The sequence below is a fragment of the Garra rufa genome, chromosome 21, assembly GCF_049309525.1.
Source record: "Garra rufa chromosome 21, GarRuf1.0, whole genome shotgun sequence".
NCBI classification, from domain to species: Eukaryota; Metazoa; Chordata; class Actinopteri; order Cypriniformes; family Cyprinidae; genus Garra; species Garra rufa.
Window position 1 is genome coordinate 41,697,139 of NC_133381.1, and position 18,758 is coordinate 41,715,896.

Genomic DNA, 18,758 nt, shown 5'->3' on the forward strand with positions numbered 1-18,758 from the left:
ATATCTTAACTATGAACACATTGGCTTGTAGTGCAGACAGTTTTACCATTTACTGCACTTTGTTATTTTTCTCATTAGTTCCCTACAGCAGCTTATGAATTGTACGTCTCACACATTACCAGAAAACAGTTTACTTCCGCATTGGAAAATAAGGTGGATACATTACAGAGACTAAAAATTTTTCAATTATAGTACTTTATTGACATGACATGATTTCCAAAGCACAAAATGAAAATGAAACATCATACATTAATATAACACTGCAACACTTTTTGTCTTTGTTTAAAATATTTAAAAAATCATAAAGAAGGATTTTCTAGGCAAGTAAAACTTATTGTCTTGTTTTCAGAAAAAAAGCAAAATAATCTTATTTCAAGCGGACAACTAGATTATTTTTCTTACCCCATTGACAGATTATTTTGCTCATTTCAAGCTAAAACTCACTTAATCTTGACTTCTTTTGTTTTTTGGGAAAAAAAACAATACGATATAGTTCACAAAGTAAGATAAAATTGTCCATACACTGCAAAAATGCTTTACTAGCTTAGATTTTTTTGTCTTGTTTCCAGCCAAAATATCAAAAAATTATTAAATCAAGAAGGCATTAAACAAGCAAAATAATCTGCCAATGGGGTAAGAAAAAATAATATAGTTTTCTGTTTGAAATAAGATTTTTTTGCTTACCCCATTGGCAGATTATTTATCTTGTTCTAAGCAAAAACTCACTTTATTTTGACTTGTTTTTTTTTTTTTATGAAAACAAGACAATAATTTTTACTCTAGAAAATCCTTCTTGATTTAAGAATTTTTAGATATTTTGGCTTGAAACAAAACAAAAAAAAATCTAAGATGTAGTGTATATTTAGGGTTTGAAATTAACACCTGCATAATTTAGTAAATTATGTTCACTAATTCATTTCTTGGGGAAGTTCATGCAAGCCAAATCTGCCCAGATACTGAATATATTTTGCAGTGCATGGTATGTTGTAAATCCTAGATGCAACTTTATGTCATTATTCACTGAAAACCATTGTCTCCAGATGTTATAAGTTGTTTTCTTTTCTTTTCTTAGTCTTCTTTTTCTTCCCCTTAACTTTAGTTTTGCCGGTTGGCTCTGTGTTTAACGCGGGCCTGGATCTGGTCAGGTTAGCTGTGGGGCTGAGTTTACTGCTGGACACGCTTGGGTTGGACCTGGAGTGCATTCCTTGAGCAGAAGAGGGTTTGCTGGTGGACGGTTTAGGGACATTTTCAAAAAGATTGGGCTGGGAATACGAGCGCATGCCTGGCGAGCCGGAAGGGTTCCCTATCATGGGAAGGTGCTCGTGTTCGCCGCTCATGTTATTGACGGAGTAGCGGCTGCTGTTGGACATGATTATATGATGCCAGGAGCTGAGCGGAGTGGCAGAGAACGGCTGAAGGCCGCCGGAGTCCTCTTTGGCAGCTCCTGGTGATATTATCATGGAGCTCCGTGGAGTGACGGCCTCTACGGCGCTCTCGAAGGTTTTAAGGATCCTGTCGCTCTTCTGCTTCTCCTTTTTCTGCCGGGACTCCACTTTACGCAACTGGCGCCGGTGGTCTCGCATCATCTGTTTTCTAGTATCTGCCAGGCCTCTGAAGGGTACAAGGCATTGATTCAGCACCTTAGTACCTTACATCTGGGTTTTCAAGTTTGTCTAATTCCACTTGCAGAGTAAATAATTCACTGGCTGGGATTTCATCATATCAGACTGAAAAAATGCTTTTCTTACTTACATTTTTTGGTCTTGTTTTCAGCCAAAATATCAAAAAAAATTCTAGACAAGTAAAAAATATTTTCTTGTTTTCAGAAAAAACAAGTCAAAATTAGATGCATTTTTGCTTGAAACAAGCAAAATAGTCTGCCGGTGCAGTAAGACAAAAAAAAATAGTTTTCTGTTTAAAATAAGATTTTTGGTTTTGCAAAAAAGCAAAGCAAAAACTCAAATAATTTTGACTTGTTTTTTCTGAAAACAAGACAATAAGTTTTACTTGTCAAGACTGATTTAAAATTTTTTTAATATTTTGGCTGGAAACAAGACAAAAAAATCCAAGTAAAAAAAGCATTTTTTGCAGTGTGAGGTGTTTTTAGCAAGAGCTCAATTCAATTTAGAGATGCTCCTCCTTTAATGATGACACCTGAAGTGTTGACTAAGAGTAAAGAGAAGACTAATGGGCCTGAAAAGTGTTACTAACATCCAAACAACAACTAGTACTAGAATAATGGGTAACACTTTACAATAAGGTTCATTAGTTAAACATTAGTTAATGTACTAACTAACATGAACTAACCATGAGCAATACATGTGTTACTGTATTTACTAATCTTCATTGACGTTAGTTAACGAAAATACCATTGTTCATTGTTTGTTCATGTTAGCTCACACTGCATTAACTAATGTTAACAAGATTTTAGTAATGTATTAGTAAATGTTGAAATTAACATTAACAAAGATTAATAAATGCTGTATAAGTGCAGTTCATTATTAGTTCATGTTAACTAATGAACCTTATTGTAAAGTGTTACTGAATAATGTAATATTGTAGTGAAGTTCTGATGATTTAAAGGAGAAGTTTACTTCCAGAACAAATACTGATAACGTTACTGATAATGTGCTCACTCCTGTACTGCAAAAAATGCTTTTCTAGCTTAGATTTGTTGTCTTGATTCCAGCCAAAATATCTAAAAATTCTTAAATCAAGAAGGATTTTCTAGAAGAGTACAAATTATTTTCTTGTTTTTAGAAAAAACAACTCAAAATGAAGTTAGTTTTTGCTTAGAACAAGCTAAATAATCTGCCAATGGGGTAAGCAAAATTTTTTTTATTTCAAACAGAAAACAAGATTATTTTTCTTACCCCATTGGCAGATTATTTTGCATGTTTCAAGCAAAAATGTACTTAATTTTGACTTTTTTTCTGAAAACAAGACAATAATTTTTACTCATCTAGAAAATCCTTTTTGATTTAAGAATTTTTAGATATTTTGGCTGGAAACAAGACAACAAATCTAAGCTAGAAAAGCCTTTTTTGCAGTGTGTTCATGTGGTACTTTCTTCAGTCGTAAAGAAATTGTTTTTTGAGCAAAACATTTCAGGATTTTTCTCCACATATAGTGGACTAAACAAAGTTTGAACTTCCAAAATGCAGTTTAAATGCGGCTTCAAACGATCCCAGCTGATGAAGAAGGGTCTTCTCTATTGAAACAGTTATTTACATTTTTTTATATGCTTTTACTTAAAACTTAAAATGCTCATCTTGTCTTGCTCTGCCTAAGCTCTGTTTTTTTTCTGCTTCGAAACAGTTGAAAAACTCCCATCTTATTTTCTTCCTCAACTTATAAATAATTTCAAAATCATCCTACATCGCTACAGAAGTACCCAGTGTTTGCAAAATGAATGTGCAAAGACGATCAAAAACCCTTAACAAAAAAGGTAAAACAGCGATGTGGGATGATCTTGAAGTTGGAGGAGAAAATGAGACGTTTTTTGACATACTCTAACTGTCTTGAACCAGAAAAAAGAGTCCAGGCAGAGCTAGACAAGATGAGCATTTGAGGTTAAAAAGTATATAAATATTTTGTTTGTTTGTTTGTTTATATAAATGATCATTTTGCTAGATAAGACCCTTCTTCTTCAGCTGGGATCGGTTTTAGCTGCATTTTGGAAGTTCAAACTGGGGGACATCGTTGAAGTCCACTATATGGAAAAAATCCTAAAATGTTTTCCTGAAAAAACATTTCTAATTTCTTTACGACAAGACATGAACATATTGGATGATAAGGGGGTGAGTACATTATCTGTAAATGTTTGTTCTGGAAGTGAACTACTCCTTTAATACTCTAATGTAGGGCACTAAAATCAGCCACTTATGAGGTTCTCCATCTGTCTGTGAAGACAGATGACTGTAACAGACAGTAACTCAGAGTCTATCATTGAGGATAATCTCTAAGTGTGTGAAAAATCATAAATTTGCATTATTGGTGAGAATTATCCAGGTGCACAGAATTTGTGTGCTTTGTCATGCATTTAGCAGTTAATGACGTCTTTCACTCAAAGTTCACTTCCAGAACAAGATAGTTTACTCACCCCCTTGTCATCCAAAATGTTCATGTCTTTCTTTCTTCAGTCGTAAAGATTTTTTTATTTTTGAGGAAAACATTTTGGGATTTAAGTCCATTTAGTGGACTTCTATGGTGCCCCAGAGTTTGAACTTCCAAAAATGCAGTTTAAACACTGCAAAAAATGCTTTTCTTAGATTTTTTTGTCTTGTTTCCAGCCAAAATATCTAAAAATTCTTGAATCAGGAAGGATTTTATAGACAAGTAAAAATTATTGTCTTGTTTTTAGTAAAACAAGTCTAAATTAAGTGAGTCTTTGCTTAAAACAAGTAAAATAATCTGCCAGTGGTGTAAGATTTATAAGATTAAATATATAAGATTTTTTTTCTTATACCATTGGCAGATTATTTTGCTTGTTCTAAGCAAAACCTCACTTCATTTAGACTTGTTTTACTAAAAACAAGACAATAATTTTTACTTGTCTAGAAAATCCTTCCTGATTCGAGAATTTTTCGATATTTTGGCTGCAAACAAGACAAAAAATCTAAGTAAGAAAAGCATTTTTTTTGCAGTGAATGCAGCTTCAAAGAGCTCTAAAGTTGAGGAAGAACGGTCTTATCTAGCAAAACAATCGGATTTTCTAAAACAAAATTGACTATTGATATACTTTTTAACCTCAAAAGCCAGTCTCGTCTAGCTCTGCATCAACTCTATGCATTCCAGTTCAAAAAACTTGAAAAACTCCATTTTCTCCTCCAACTTCAAAATCGTCCTACATCGCTGTTTTACCTTTTTTCAGTAAAGGGCGTTTGATCTTCTTTGTGCGTTCACTTTGTAAACACTGGGTCGGTACTTCTGCTGCAAGGATGAAGTTGGAGAAGAAAATGAGATGGGAGTTTTTCAACAAACCCTAACTGTCTTGAACTGGAATGCATAGAGTTGACGCAGAGCTAGACGAGACTGGCATTTGAGGTTAAAAAGTATATAAATTGTCAATTTTGTTTTAGAAAATCCGATTGTTTTGCTAGATAAGACCGTTCTTCCTCAACTTTAGAGCTCTCTGAAGCTGCATTTAAGCTGCATTTTGGAAGTTCAAACTCGGGGCACCATAGAAGTCCACTATGGAGAGAAATCCTTAAATGTTTTCCTCAAAAATAATTTCTTTACGACTGAAGAAAGAAAGACGTGAACATTCTGGATGACAAGGGGGTGAGTACATTATCTGTACATTTTTGTTCTGAAGTGAACTTCTCTTTTAAAGGGAGCCCACCTGTAGTCCACGATGCCTGTTCGATCTCGGTCCAGTCTCTGAATCAACTCCTCGATCTGGAATTTCTCCAATGGGATGCTGGATTGCTGGAGTGATCAGATGTCAAAAATAATGTCAAAAATAATATATCATTTAATGCTTAGACCTACACTGCAAAAAATGCTTTTCTAGCTTAGATTTGTTGTCTTGTTTCCAGCCGTAATATCTAAAAATTCTTAAATCAAGAAGGATTTTCTAGATAAGTAAAAATTATTGTCTTGTTTTCAGAAAAAAAAAAGTCAAAATTAAGTACATTTTTGCTTGAAACAAGCTAAATTATCTGCCAATGGGGTAAGAAAAATAATCTTGTTTTCTGTTTGAAATGCGCTTTTTTTTTTCTTACCCCATTGGCAGATTTTTTGGCTTGTTCTAAGCAAAAACTCACTTCATTTTGAGCTGTTTTTTCTGAAAACAAGAAAATAATTTTTACTCTTCTAGAAAATCCTTCTTGATTTAAGAATTTTTTGATATTTTGGCTGGAATCAAGACATTTTTGCAGTGTAGTTTTACACTAACTGAAATACAGACCAATCTGCTCTACTGCAAATATACTTTCCTTACTTAGATGTTTTGTCTTGTTTCCAGCCAAAATATCTGAAAATTCTTAAATCAAGATGGATTTTCTAGACAAGTAAAAAAAAAAAATCTTGTTTTCAGAAAAAACAAGCCAAAATTAAGTGAGTTTTTGCTTAGAACAAGCAAAATAATCTGCCAATGGGGTAAGAAAAAAAAATCTTATTTCAAACAGAAAACAAGGTTATATTTCTTACCCCACTGGCAGATTATTTTGCTTGTTTAAAGCAAAAACGCACTTAATTTTGACTTGTTTTTTCTGGAAAAAAAAATTATAATAATTTTTACTTGTTGATTTAAGAATTTTTAGATATCTTGGCTGGAATCAAGACAAACAATCTAAGTAAAAAAAGCATTTTTTTGCAGCTTTGTTCTTAAATTATAATCTTTGAGTAATATAATGATCAAAACATGTGTGTTGAGCTTGGTCTTTGTTTAGACTGCAGCTCAAGCATCGATCAGTTCATTTAATGGATTTGAATTTTGGTTTTTGACTTTCTCAGCTCCAGGTCAGTACCTGAACGGCTTTCCTGAAGTCTACGACAGGAACTCGCATGGTCCCATCCTTGTCGATGTTACGGAAGAAGTCCCACAGGCGAAGCTTGCGCTGATCGAGGTAATCCTTTCAAAAGACAGATCAGCAAATGCAATGAGAGACACTCAGATGTTCAGATTTAATGTTCTTGGGTGTAGACTATCTACCTGAATGACTTTCATGGGGTCGATGCGTTTGCGAGGCTTTTTGGCGATAAATCCACCGACGCCTCCAAACAGCACCTCCAGACTGGGATGTTCCTGACAGATCAGCTCCAAGAGCTGCACAAAGTTCTCATTCACCAGTACGTTCTACAACACAAGTTGAAGAAAACACTTTTCATGCCCATTCTGTGCTTTATTGTGATATTGAACAGATCTAAATCTGTGGATTTCAACTTGTGTGTCCATATAGTTACCATAGTTAGAACAGTAAAGTAAATAAAGGGACAAATTATTAAAATAGTTATGCATGCTAGTTAATAGTGAGAATTGGTCCTTGGTTCCCTCACTTTAGTAAATAATGACCACATTGCAGTAATTCTTTCCTGCTGGGTTTTTGTAGCCTTTTGTAAAAATTACTTTTCCTGTCCGACCAAAATCATTGTGTCTGTGTCTAATCTGTATCTTGGGTGTGGCACGTTTCTTTAAAGATCAAATGCATGAAAGAGGTGCTTGTGGTGTCAAGTGCTTATGTTCATTATTTTCTTTAAGCTACAGAATATGTGCAAATCTGAATCAGTGCACGATTTACAAGCTTAATATTCTGAAATAGCCACATCAAATGCATAATGCATAATAATTCATGCTTCTAGTATATAATTAAAATGTATGCAATTTGGTCTGAAGGCATTGCAGTTAGCATTACACTGAACTATTAAGTAATAAATCATAATGTATGAATAATAACAGCCCTATTGATTATAAAAATGCATATGTACTGTTTATTGTGTGCCATGAGGCTTGTGCACTCACGCATATGTTGATCTCCTCGATGGCAGTCTTGGGTGTGTTCTTGACCACATTGATCAAAGTAAGAGCTCCCTCCACTGTCAGTGAGTTATACGCCATCTGTAAGAAATCAATTAGCATTATCACACATAATACTTTCAAAATCCCTGTAAAATTTGAATTTGAATTACTCACATTTTCCATTTTAAAATTTCACACTTTGCAGACTCAAATTTCCAAACCTCTCAGTAAATTTTCGGACCACATTTAACAGAAAGGCGTTCGTAATGCCTTATTTTCTGCTTTATAATTGGCATAATACAGTTATTTGTGCATATTTTTATTTTTTCAGTTTTGTTTTTTCATTGATTTTTAGACAACATACAGAGCCCCTATAATAATAATAAAAATAAATACAAAATACAGACTTTTGCATGCACACAAGAAACGTTTTTGCACCCTTGAGAAACTGTTCACATGTGCATGGAAATTTTTTGCATTCTTATGCATTACAATTTCTCATTTATATAACCGGTTTCCTGTGTGCATCACTGCCATCCTATGATGAATAAAGAAAGAGCATGAATGCACATGAATTAATAGAAATCTACTTGCTAAAATTTGGCTTTCCTTATGGTAGTAGCTCTAACATCAAGGCCTAATGTCCAATTTAGCACATCCTCTGCGGTGGCAGAAATGAGCTAATGGCATATTACAGCTATGTGCATTGTCCTGTTTAACTTTTGCCAAGTTTAAGGGTCTATATTAAAAAGTGTTCTTGTAAAAAAAAAAAGTGTTAAAAATTTGGCTTCACTAGGGCAGTATATCATGTTTTAAGTCCTAAGGTCTCTTTAATGCATACTCTGTGGCGGCCAAGAAACCACACCTCAAAATGCAATTCAAAATCAAAGTGTGCATTGTATATTTTTTATTTTTGCAATGGTCCTTGAAGTTATACGGTGCTAAGAATATCAGGAAGAAAGCCAAAATGCCAAACATTTTGCATTATGAAAAAGTCACCTTAAATTCATTCAGCAATGTTTGACAATCACTAAAGAATCATTAACAGCTGCCATGAAAACACACTTCTTGTATGATTTATTTATTACATTTTTAATTTTCTATTATAGACAAACCAAAATAGGGGAAAAGGTCTGGAAATGCAAATATTCGTCCATCTTTTTTCCGTACTTTGAAAATACTTAGATCAAATACTTTTCCAAACTGCGTAGAAATCCTGCATTTAGTCTGAGATGGCTCTAACATCAGCACAGAGGCTGCGATTTAATTGCTCATTATTCAAATGAGTTATTGCATGATCATATCGCATTGTACTTGTGCGATGTTTAAAAAAGTTGATTGCAATCTAATTTGATGTAGTATTAAAGGGTCTAAAGAGCCGTCTGACGCACCTGCAGGACTCTGAGCGTGTCGTTGGCCTCCAGTCCTTTACACATCAGACTCGCTCCTTCATCTGTGATGCGATTGTTGTTGAGGTTCAGATGCATCAGTGTGTTGTTGAACTTGAGCGCTTCACCCAAAGCCAAAGCTCCCTCGTTTCCAAAGCCATTAAATGAGAGGTCCAAGTGTTTCAAAGTTGTGTTGACCTGACAGAGAAAGACATCTTGAGCAGTGTTGGGGAAAGTTACTTTTAAAGTAACGCATTACAATATCGAGTGGCTCCCTAGAAAACTAACTAATTACGTTACTTTTGCGCTACCTTCTGTAAGTACTCTTCAAAATGAATGAAAACACTAAAATTGAATGCAAACCTGCAATAATTAAGTGTTAAATAATACAAATATCCTTTATGTATTTAATCCCATTTTATTAACCGATGTCTTTGCTGCCCACCTTCGATGATCCAATTCATCCATACTAATAAGCAGAAATTACTCAAGATAAACTAACATTTTGTTTTCTTTTTTTTTTTATTGGTCTATTGTACAAACGTGAATTTACTTTTCTCTAAGCCTGAGGCTTTTGGTTTGAAAAGGCTTTTCCATTTGCCAAAAATAGAACTTTTTATAGTAAAAACAAACAAGCAAGCCCTGCCCAGATTTAAAAAGTAAAGCAAAAGTATTGTAACAAATTACTTCCCATAAAAAGTAAGTAAGTAACATAATTAGTTGCTTTTTTTTAGGGAGGAACTCAAAATTGTAACACATTACATTTAAAAGTAACTTTCTGGGCGTCGGAAGCAAAATAAATGTGGGTGGGTCTTCCCCCAGAAAAAAAATTACTGCATTATATGCCATTTTCTTTAGTCTGGTGCCTTTTAATTAATTAATTTTAATCGTGTTACCCCCCAACACTGATCTTGAGCTGTGTTTGTGTGAGTACCTTGAGTCCAGCACAGAAAGCTACAGCTCCTTTCATTCGTAGATGATTCCAGCTCAGGTCAAGAACTTCTAAACCATCATTATTTGCTGCATAAAGAAAGGGTTTAATTATTGTGCTTGCTTGCTTTGTGTAGTGAAGTTTGATTCTCAGACATTATTCACCTATCATCTGACCCAGATGTTCACCTCCTCTGCCGCAGAACTGATTGTGACTCAAATCCAGCTCCTTCACTCTGTAGTTGCTCTGAAAAGATACAGATGAGATGGTTTTTGTTCTCACTCAGGAACTAGAGTTGAGATGTATTGAAGGTTTTTATTTTTTCATGCAATATCTTGCAATTCACTTTCTGTGTTTATGCATCACTTCTTAAAGGTGCAGTGTGCAATTTCTGCAGAACCGGAATTACAATTCAACTGCCTGATCAAAGTCTTTTAAAGCACTTTGCACTATGCAAAGCTAAACTATAGTCATGCATTTGACAGACACTTTTATCTAAAGTCACTTGCATTGTGTTAAAGGTACACATCTGATCAGTTCTTGCTTTCCCTGGGAATTAAACCAATCACCTTGGTGTTGTTAGTGCAATTGCTCTACTGTTTGAGCAACAGAAAGACTAGCTGACATACATAAATAACTAACAATAAAGAATGCAAAATTAGTGTAAATGAATGCTGTAATTATTTAGATTTTGTTGCACAACCTGTGTCAGACTAATGAAACTTTCTGTTGTGTGTGCATTCCTCTTATTATCATTTGACTTTAAAATGCTTTGATAATATAATGTAAGGTTTTCCATATTAAAATATATTTTTTTATAAAGTGATTTAATATCTTTTCATTGAATGTAACTATTGAAGCCAGTTTCTGCCACAAAGAAAAAATAAATACATTTGACTTTTTCTCAGAATTTCAAGGTTAAATTTTGCAATTCCAACTTTTATTTCAGAATTCTCAGAACATCTCACAATTTTTTTTACATAATTAAAAAAACTTATAAATGCAACTTTTTTCTCACAATTTTGACTTTTTTTCTTGCAGTTCTGAGACAAAACCTGAATTACATTTATTTTGTGTCTTAAACAAACGTCCACATAATAGAATAGAATAGAAAGTGCACATTTCAGACAGTCCTATATATATATATATATATATATTTTTTTTTTTTTTTTTTTTTTTTTTGACCAAGGTGAAGAGAAATGACTGATTAGATTCACTTTATTTGACTTGGAAAGAAAACACCTGCACAAAATGTTTAAGTGTATATAAATAAGAAACAGCGACACCTAGTGGATATTTTCTCATTTCTCCCATTTCGATGGATAAGGAGCTCTCTGCTGTCTACATTCCTTTTCTTATAATTTGACTAATTGACCATTTTAGCTTTTTTAATATAATCTAAGGTTTGCTATGAAAAGACGTTTTTATAAAGTGATTTTTTTTTTATCAAATATAACTATAGAAGCCAGTTTCTGCCACAGATGAAAAATAATTACTTTTTATCTGATTCTGAACTTTTTGCTCAGAATTTCGAGGTTAAATTTTGCAATTCCAACTTTTTATATCAGAATTGTCAGAACATCTCACAATTGTACTTTTGCCACAGAATTATAAATACAAATTTATAAATGAAACTTTTTATTCTCACGGTTCTGACCTTTTTTCTTGCAGTTGTGAGATGTAAACTCTTTACAAGACAAATACTGAATTGTAAGATAAGTCAATAAACACCTGCACACACTTTTTAAGTGTTTATAATTAAGAATTAGCGACATCTAGTGGATATTTTTCTAATTTCTCCTATTTAGATCAATAAGTACCTATAGTTTACTTGAAAATGAACATTTTGTCTTTATTTACTGTCCCTCATGTTGTTCCAAATCCATAAGACTTTCTTTCTTTTGTGAAACACAAACAAAGACATTTTGAGAAATATCTCCGCTTTTAGTCCAAACAATGGAAGTCAATGGGCACCAAAACGGTTTGGTTACCATTTGTGTATTTCTGAAGAAGTCATATGGATTTGGAAAGAGATGAGGGTGAGTAAACAATGACAGAATTTTCAATTTTTTAACTACATTTGTGACCCAGGACCACAAAAACAGCCATAAGAGTTGTTGTTTTTTTATTGAGATTTAATTTAAAGTTGAATCAATTAAAGTATTTAATCAATTAAAGTCTATTGATGTATGGTTTGTTAGGATAGGGCAACATTTGCCTGCGATACAACTATTTGAAAATCAGCAACAACAAAAAAAATAATTTGCAACAAAAAAAAAAAATATTGAGAAAATTGTCTGAAAGTTGTCCAAATGAAGTTCTTAGCAATGCATATTACTAATCAAAAATTAAGTTTTGATACATTTATGGTAGGAAATTTACTAAATATCTTCATGAAACATGATTTTTACTTGATATACTAATGATTTTTGGCATAAAAGCAATATTTATCATTTTGAGCCATACAATGTATTTCTGGCTATTGCTACAAATATACCTGTGCTACTCAAGACTGGTCTTAAGTCTTTGTGCTCCAGGGTCACAATGGTGTTAAATAACTGACTGTAGTACATGAACTTACCGCAAACACATCTGCAAACCATTTGGCATCATCTTCAACAAATTTATTCCCTGTGAACAAAAAGATTGCATTCTGGGTCACAGTGAATCAGGTTCACCATCTGATCAAGCTGTGTGTACAAATGCATGAAATACCTGAGAGTTTTAAGGATTTAATGGAAATGTTTTCCAGGAGCATCTTAGACACACACTCGGCTCCAGCAGACTGAAGATGATTGTCAGAGAGATCCTGGAAGATGACAGAAGTTAATGTTTTGCTTCCCTCTAGTGGACATCATAGCAGATAAATGAGAATAGTTGGAGAGACTTGCAAGATTCTGAATGGTGAAATTGGCTCTCAGCATCTCTGTGAGATATCTGGCCCCTTCGGCTGACAGGAAGTTGTCTGCCAGCTCCAGTGTTGTGGTGTGCATGTCTGTCTACAGATACAGAACATCTGAAATCATCAGCTTTACAGTGCCTTCCATTTTTGCCACATTTTGTTTTGTTGCAGCATTATGTTAAACTGCTTTAAATTAGTTTTTTCCCCACATCAGTTTACACTCCATACTCCATAATAATGACAAAGCAAAAACCAGATTTGCAAATGTTACAAATTTATTAAAAATAAAACACTGAAATAAGTAGATTGCATAAGTATTCATACCCTTAACTCAGTACATAGTTGAAGCAGCTTTACAGCCTCAAGTCTTTTTGGGTCTGATGTGAGCATCTTTGCACATCTGCATTTGGCAATTATCTGCCATTCTTTGCCTCAGCTTTTCACCTCTCCATCTCTGTCAGCTTGGACATTTTCTAGAGTCCTAGTTGTTCCAATCGTCTTCCATTATGGAGAATGCTTCTGTCAGCCTTCAATGCAGCAGATTTGTTTCTGAACTCTTCCCTAGATCATCGCCTTAACACAAGTCTGTCACTGAGCTCTACAGGCAGTTATCTTGGTTTTTGCTCTGATCTGCATTTTCAGCTGTTAGACCTTTTCTGAGAGGTGTGTGTCTTTCTAAATCAGACTCATTCAAATGAATTTGCCACAGTTTAACTCCACTCCAAGTGTAGGAACATCTAGAAGCAATATGAATGCTCCTGAGATACATTTCCAGTGTCCCAGAAAAGGGTATGAATACTTATGCAACGGGATCTTTTCAGGTTTTTATTTTTAATAAATTTGCACAAATGTATAAGATTGATGTGGGGGGAAAAAAGTTATTTAAAGTAGTTTAACATAAGGCAGCAACATGACAAAATGTGAATAAATGAAGGGGAATACTTTCGCAAGGCACTGTAGATCATCAGAAACATCAGAATGGCTCAGTCTTACCACAAGAGCGATGGCCAGCGCTTTTGCTCCTAGAGGACCGAGTCCATGATGGTTGAGGTTAATGGTGGTAGAGCCCAGGTTTCTGAGGAAGTATCTGACAGGAACGACGCCCACCAGTTTACAGGCCTGCAGGTACATTTCTTCAGTGGACAGATCCTTCCTGATGAGCTTCAGCTCTGATACTGAAGAATAACCAGAGGAGTCTCATCATTTCAGCATGCACTGGAAAAAATGCTTTTCTTATTAGTTTGTCTTGTTTCCAGTAAAAATATTTAAAAAAATCCTAAATCAAAGAGGATTTTCTAAATGAGTAAAAATTATTTTCTCATTTTCAGAACAAAACAAGTCAAAATACAGCGAGTGTTTACTTAGAGCAAGCAAAATAATCTGCCAGTGGGGGAAGCAAAAATATCTTATTTCAAACAGAAAACAAGATTATTTTTCTTAGCCCATTGGCAGATGATTTAGCTTGTTTCAAGCAAAACTCACCTAATTTTGACCTGTTTTTTTCTGAAAATTAGAAAATAATTTTTAACCTTATTTATTTATTTATTTATTTATTCATTTAGTGGCATAAATAAACGTCCACAGAATATAATAGATTTTTATTTTTTTTATTTTTTTATTTTTTGGATCAAAATTAAGAGAAATTACTTGCTTAGAGCAAGCAAACTAATCTGCCAATGGGGTAAGAAAAATAATCCTATTTCAAAACAAAAACTATATTATTTTTCTCACCCTATTGGCAGATTATTTTGCTTGTTTAAAGCAAAAACGCTCTTAATTTTGACTTGCTTTTTCTGAAAACGAAAAAATATTTTTTATTTGTCTAGAAAATCCTTCTTGATTTATGATTTTTTTGACATTTTGGCTGGAAACAAGACAAAACATCTAAATAAGAAAAGCATTTTTTGCAGTGAAGGAGTATATAATTGTAATTTTTCAATAGTATTTTTAAGATATTATATACAGCTGAGGTCAAAAGTCATTACATACTCCTTACAGAATCTACAAAATGTTAATTATTTTAGTAAAATAAGAGGAATCATATAAAATGCATGCTATTTTTTATTTAGCACTGACCTGAATCAGATATTTCACGTTAAATATGTTTATCTCCTTGATTCTTAACACTGTGTTGTTCCCTGAATGATCCACAGCTGTGTGTTTTTGTTTAGTGATAGTTGTTCATGAGTCTCTTGTTTGTCCTGAACAGTTAAACTGCCTGCTGTTCTTCAGAAAAATCCTTCAGCTCCCAAAAATTCTTTGGTTTTCCAGCATTTTTGTGTATTTGAACCCTTTCCAACAATGACTGTATGATTTCAAGATCCATCTTTTCACACTGAGGACAACTGAGGGACTCATATGCAACTATTACAGAAGGTTCAAACACTCACTGATGCTCCAGAAGGAAAAACATAAAGGGGTTGAAAACTTTTGGAATTTGAAGATCAGGGTGAATTTAACTTATTTTGTCTTCTGGGAAATATGGAAGTATCTTCTGTAGCCTCTGAAGGGCATTACTAAATGAAAAATATGATATTTAGGCAAAATAAGAAAAATGTACACATCTTCATTCTGTTCAAAAGTTTTCATCCCCGGCTCTTAATGCATGTTTTTTCCTTCTGGAGCATCAGTGAGTGTTTGAACCTTCTGTAATAGTTGCATATGAGTCTCTCAGTTGTCCTCAGTGTCAAAAGATGGATCTTGAAATCATACAGTCATTGTTGGAAAGGGGTCAAATACACAAAAATGCTGGAAAACCAAAGAATCTGTGGGTCCTGAAGGATTTTTCTGAAGAACAGCAGACAGTTTAACTGTTTAGGACAAACAAGGGACTCATGAACAACTATCACTAAACAAACAAAAAAAAAAAAAAACAGATGCGGATCATTCAGGTAACAACACAGTGTTAAGAATCAAGGAAATGTTAACTTTTGAACAGCTGTTCAACCATTATTTTCTCTTGTAGATTCTATCTTTTATGTGAAATATCTTATTCAGGTCAGTACTAAATAAAAAACTAACATGCATTTTGTATGGTCCCTCTTATTTTGGAAAAATAATTAACATTTTGCGAGGTGTATGTGAACTTGACCCCAACTGCATGCTATATATTTACATATAATAAAATATAATAGTATTATTTTGCACATTTCATTTTTTTATTGTATAAATTTTATTGTATAATGTATACTGCTGAATCATACAAATAAAGCACTGCAAACTGAATTTAATTGTCTTCCTTTTAGTGTGAGTTTGGACTAAAAAGAAGAGGGTTTTACACATAACAGATGTTCATTAGTTCTATGACAAAACAGAAATATTACATTATTCATTTATACTAATTGTGCCTTTTTATATATTGATATGTTGAATGTATTGTTCCGTACTGATAAAACTACAATCAATCATTTCAAAACAGATTTTAATTACCACAAGTGCCCTTGCAACTTGGTGCAATAAAAATGTATTTAATAAATGTTAATTAAATAATACAAATTAAAGACAAATAGACATGTGAAAGTTTTATATGCTAATGCAATACTAGTAATATGATGACATGAATATGTTTAGGGGTAACTGATATACTCAAAAATGAAATCTTAAGGGCAGACACTGCAGGCAAAAACACGTTTTTATGCATCTGTCAAGTTTGAGATTTTGGGTTTTTCATAAAGTGTTTTTTCAGACTAGTGGAAAGAAAACACCCAAAAGACACTGTTACGTCTTTCTTTTATAGCACTTTATCTATTTGTGTGAATAGATTTAAATTACAATACATATTTTTAAAGGCCAAGAGTTTTTTTTCTCCTACACTGAGATATAAATCTCCACTTCAGCAGCACTTACACCAAACTTTACATTTGTATTCCTGTCTATATCCTGAAGGGTTTTACAGAGAGATTAGTTCATGTATAATTTGCTTGGTTTTCTAAAACATTTTATTCCCCAAAAAACTGTTTGTTTTCAAAAAGTATTTTCTGAATTATAGAGTGATGAAATGAGATCCCCAAAATTTCTTCTGTAAAAACATTTGACTCTAATATGTCAAAAAAAATAATAATTTAAACAAGAATTTTGAAACTGACTTCATCCAGTGTTTAGATGTTTGTACTAGAAATGTGTGCACATTAGCGCATGTTTCTTTAAACAATGCATCGTTTGCACTGCAAAAAATGCTTTTCTAGCTTAGATTTGTTGTCTTGTTTCCAGCCAAAATATGTAAAAACTCTTTAATCAAAAAGGATTTTCTAGATGAGTAAAAATTATTGTCTTGTTTTCAGAAAAAAAAAGTCAAAATTAAGTGCATTTTTGCTTGAAACAAGCAAAATTATCTGCCAATGGGGTAAGAAAAATAATCTTGTTTTCTGTTTGAAATAAGATTTTTTTGTTTTAAGCAAAAACTCACTTCATTTTGAGTTGTTTTTTCTGAAAACAAGAAAATTATTTTTACTCTTCTTGATATAAGATTTTTTAGCTATTTTGGCTGGAATTAAGACCACAAATCTAAGCTAGAAAAGCATTTTTTGCAGTGTGCATATTTAAACAACATTTTAGAAAACTTGTAATACCAAAAATGTTTGCAATTATCAAAGTAATCAATCAACTGAGTAAGTGAGATAATAACTATTAGTAAAAAAAAAATGACCCTATTCTCCTGCAGCGTCGCCTTAAATTGCAGTTATGAATCTGCATCCTGTTTGGAGCCTCTTTTCAAATTCTTAGCTCAAACCCTAAATGCTGTTGATTCAGATCTAGACTAAATCCAGTTCTTACCCTGAGCGTCCGGCTCTGTGTCATCTTCATCCTCCAGAATCACGTCGTGTGGATTGTCATAGTCGGTGAAGCTGAGGGAATCCAGAGAGAGACTGTGAACGCTCATGCTTTCGTCAGCCTTCATCTTCTACAAAGAGTGTAATAGTGTGATCTGGAGCTCTAGCGTTGTCTAGTATGAAGCTGGTTTATGTGTCTTAGCAACAGGTGTATATGTGACACCTGCACTAACGCTGGAATCACCTGTGCATGAGAAGAGAAAGCCATTAAAAATGCATGTTAGACACAGACAGACTCCTACATTCCTGTAGTCTGTTTAAGCACAAGCTCTAAAGCTGCACCAAAACACTTCAATATTAGTACCATCATTCTGAATATAGTTGATTCATTTCTCTTTTTCTTAACAGGAATTGCCATGTGCATGATCTGCATGAATGAAACACATTTGCTAATGTAGTTATGGCCAGAGGATGCTCTTCTGCCTTGAATTATTCCCAGACTTCTTGTATAAAGTATTGATAGACTGCTCTATCAATAATCCACTCTCTCATTTGTAAACAATTATTTATTTATTTTTCTCTCCATGAACTCACTTCATTAGTTTCATTAGTTAGTGTTTTATTGCAAAACTTAAAAAAAAAACATACTAGAACAGGGAAACTAGACATTGATAAATTCCTACACGGAATATTCATAAAGATAAAAAAAAAAAACTGAAAAATATTATTCTGGATTTGCGTACATCAAATTATGGTGGTATCCATACAGAAAAGTCATTTGTAAATCGAAGAGATGAAACAAGAGAATCAAGTTCAGCAAGAAAAAGGGAGATTTAAGCCATTTTTGCTTATGAATGAAAAATGTTGCATTCAACATAAGAAAATTAACAGCATATTTAACAGATAATAGTTTTGGATTTTTGTCTTAAACAAGAACATCTTCGAGGTTGAAGGTATGGGTCACATTTGTAAATCTAGAAACATATACTGCAAAAAATGCTTTTCTTACTTGTTTCCAGCCAAAATATCAACAAATTCTAAACTCAAGAAGGATTTTCCAGACAAGTAAAAATTATTTTCTGGTTTTCAGACAAAAAATAACAAGTCAAAATTAAGTGATTTTTTTCTTAGATCAAGCTAAATAATCTGCCAATGGGGTTAGAAAAATAATCTTGTTTGAAACAGAAAACGACATTATTTTTCTTGTTTCAAGCAAAAATGCACTTAATTTTGACTTTTTTTCTGAAAACAAGAAAATAATTTTTACTCGTCTAGAAAATCCTTCTTGATTTAAGAATTTTAATAT

The 18,758-nt window shown here is 33.3% G+C and overlaps 1 protein-coding gene across 1 annotated transcript; it reads right to left on the bottom strand.

The window, feature by feature from the left end:
- Nucleotides 1-1,043: 1,043 nt before the first annotated feature.
- Nucleotides 1,044-17,580, bottom strand: lrrc74a (leucine rich repeat containing 74A). The gene is made up of 13 exons (XM_073826624.1): nucleotides 17,457-17,580; nucleotides 13,677-13,858; nucleotides 12,673-12,780; nucleotides 12,497-12,590; nucleotides 12,363-12,412; nucleotides 9,946-10,027; nucleotides 9,785-9,870; nucleotides 8,854-9,048; nucleotides 7,466-7,561; nucleotides 6,659-6,802; nucleotides 6,474-6,578; nucleotides 5,345-5,430; nucleotides 1,044-1,611 (listed from the first exon to the last, which is right to left on the bottom strand). The coding sequence occupies exons 1-13, from the start codon at nucleotides 17,578-17,580 to the stop codon at nucleotides 1,044-1,046; spliced, it is 1,920 nt and encodes a 639-aa protein (XP_073682725.1).
- Between the last annotated feature and the right edge of the window lie 1,178 nt (nucleotides 17,581-18,758).

Coding starts and splice junctions, on each gene's coding strand:
- lrrc74a (XM_073826624.1), bottom strand. CDS start 17,580: ATGAAGGCTGACGAAAGCATGAGCGTTCACAGTCTCTCTCTGGATTCC. Junction 12,413..12,496: donor TAAATCCTTAAAACTCTCAG/GTATTTCATGCA, acceptor TTTTGTTCACAG/GGAATAAATTTGTTGAAGAT. Junction 5,431..6,473: donor ACTTCAGGAAAGCCGTTCAG/GTACTGACCTGG, acceptor TGATCACTCCAG/CAATCCAGCATCCCATTGGA.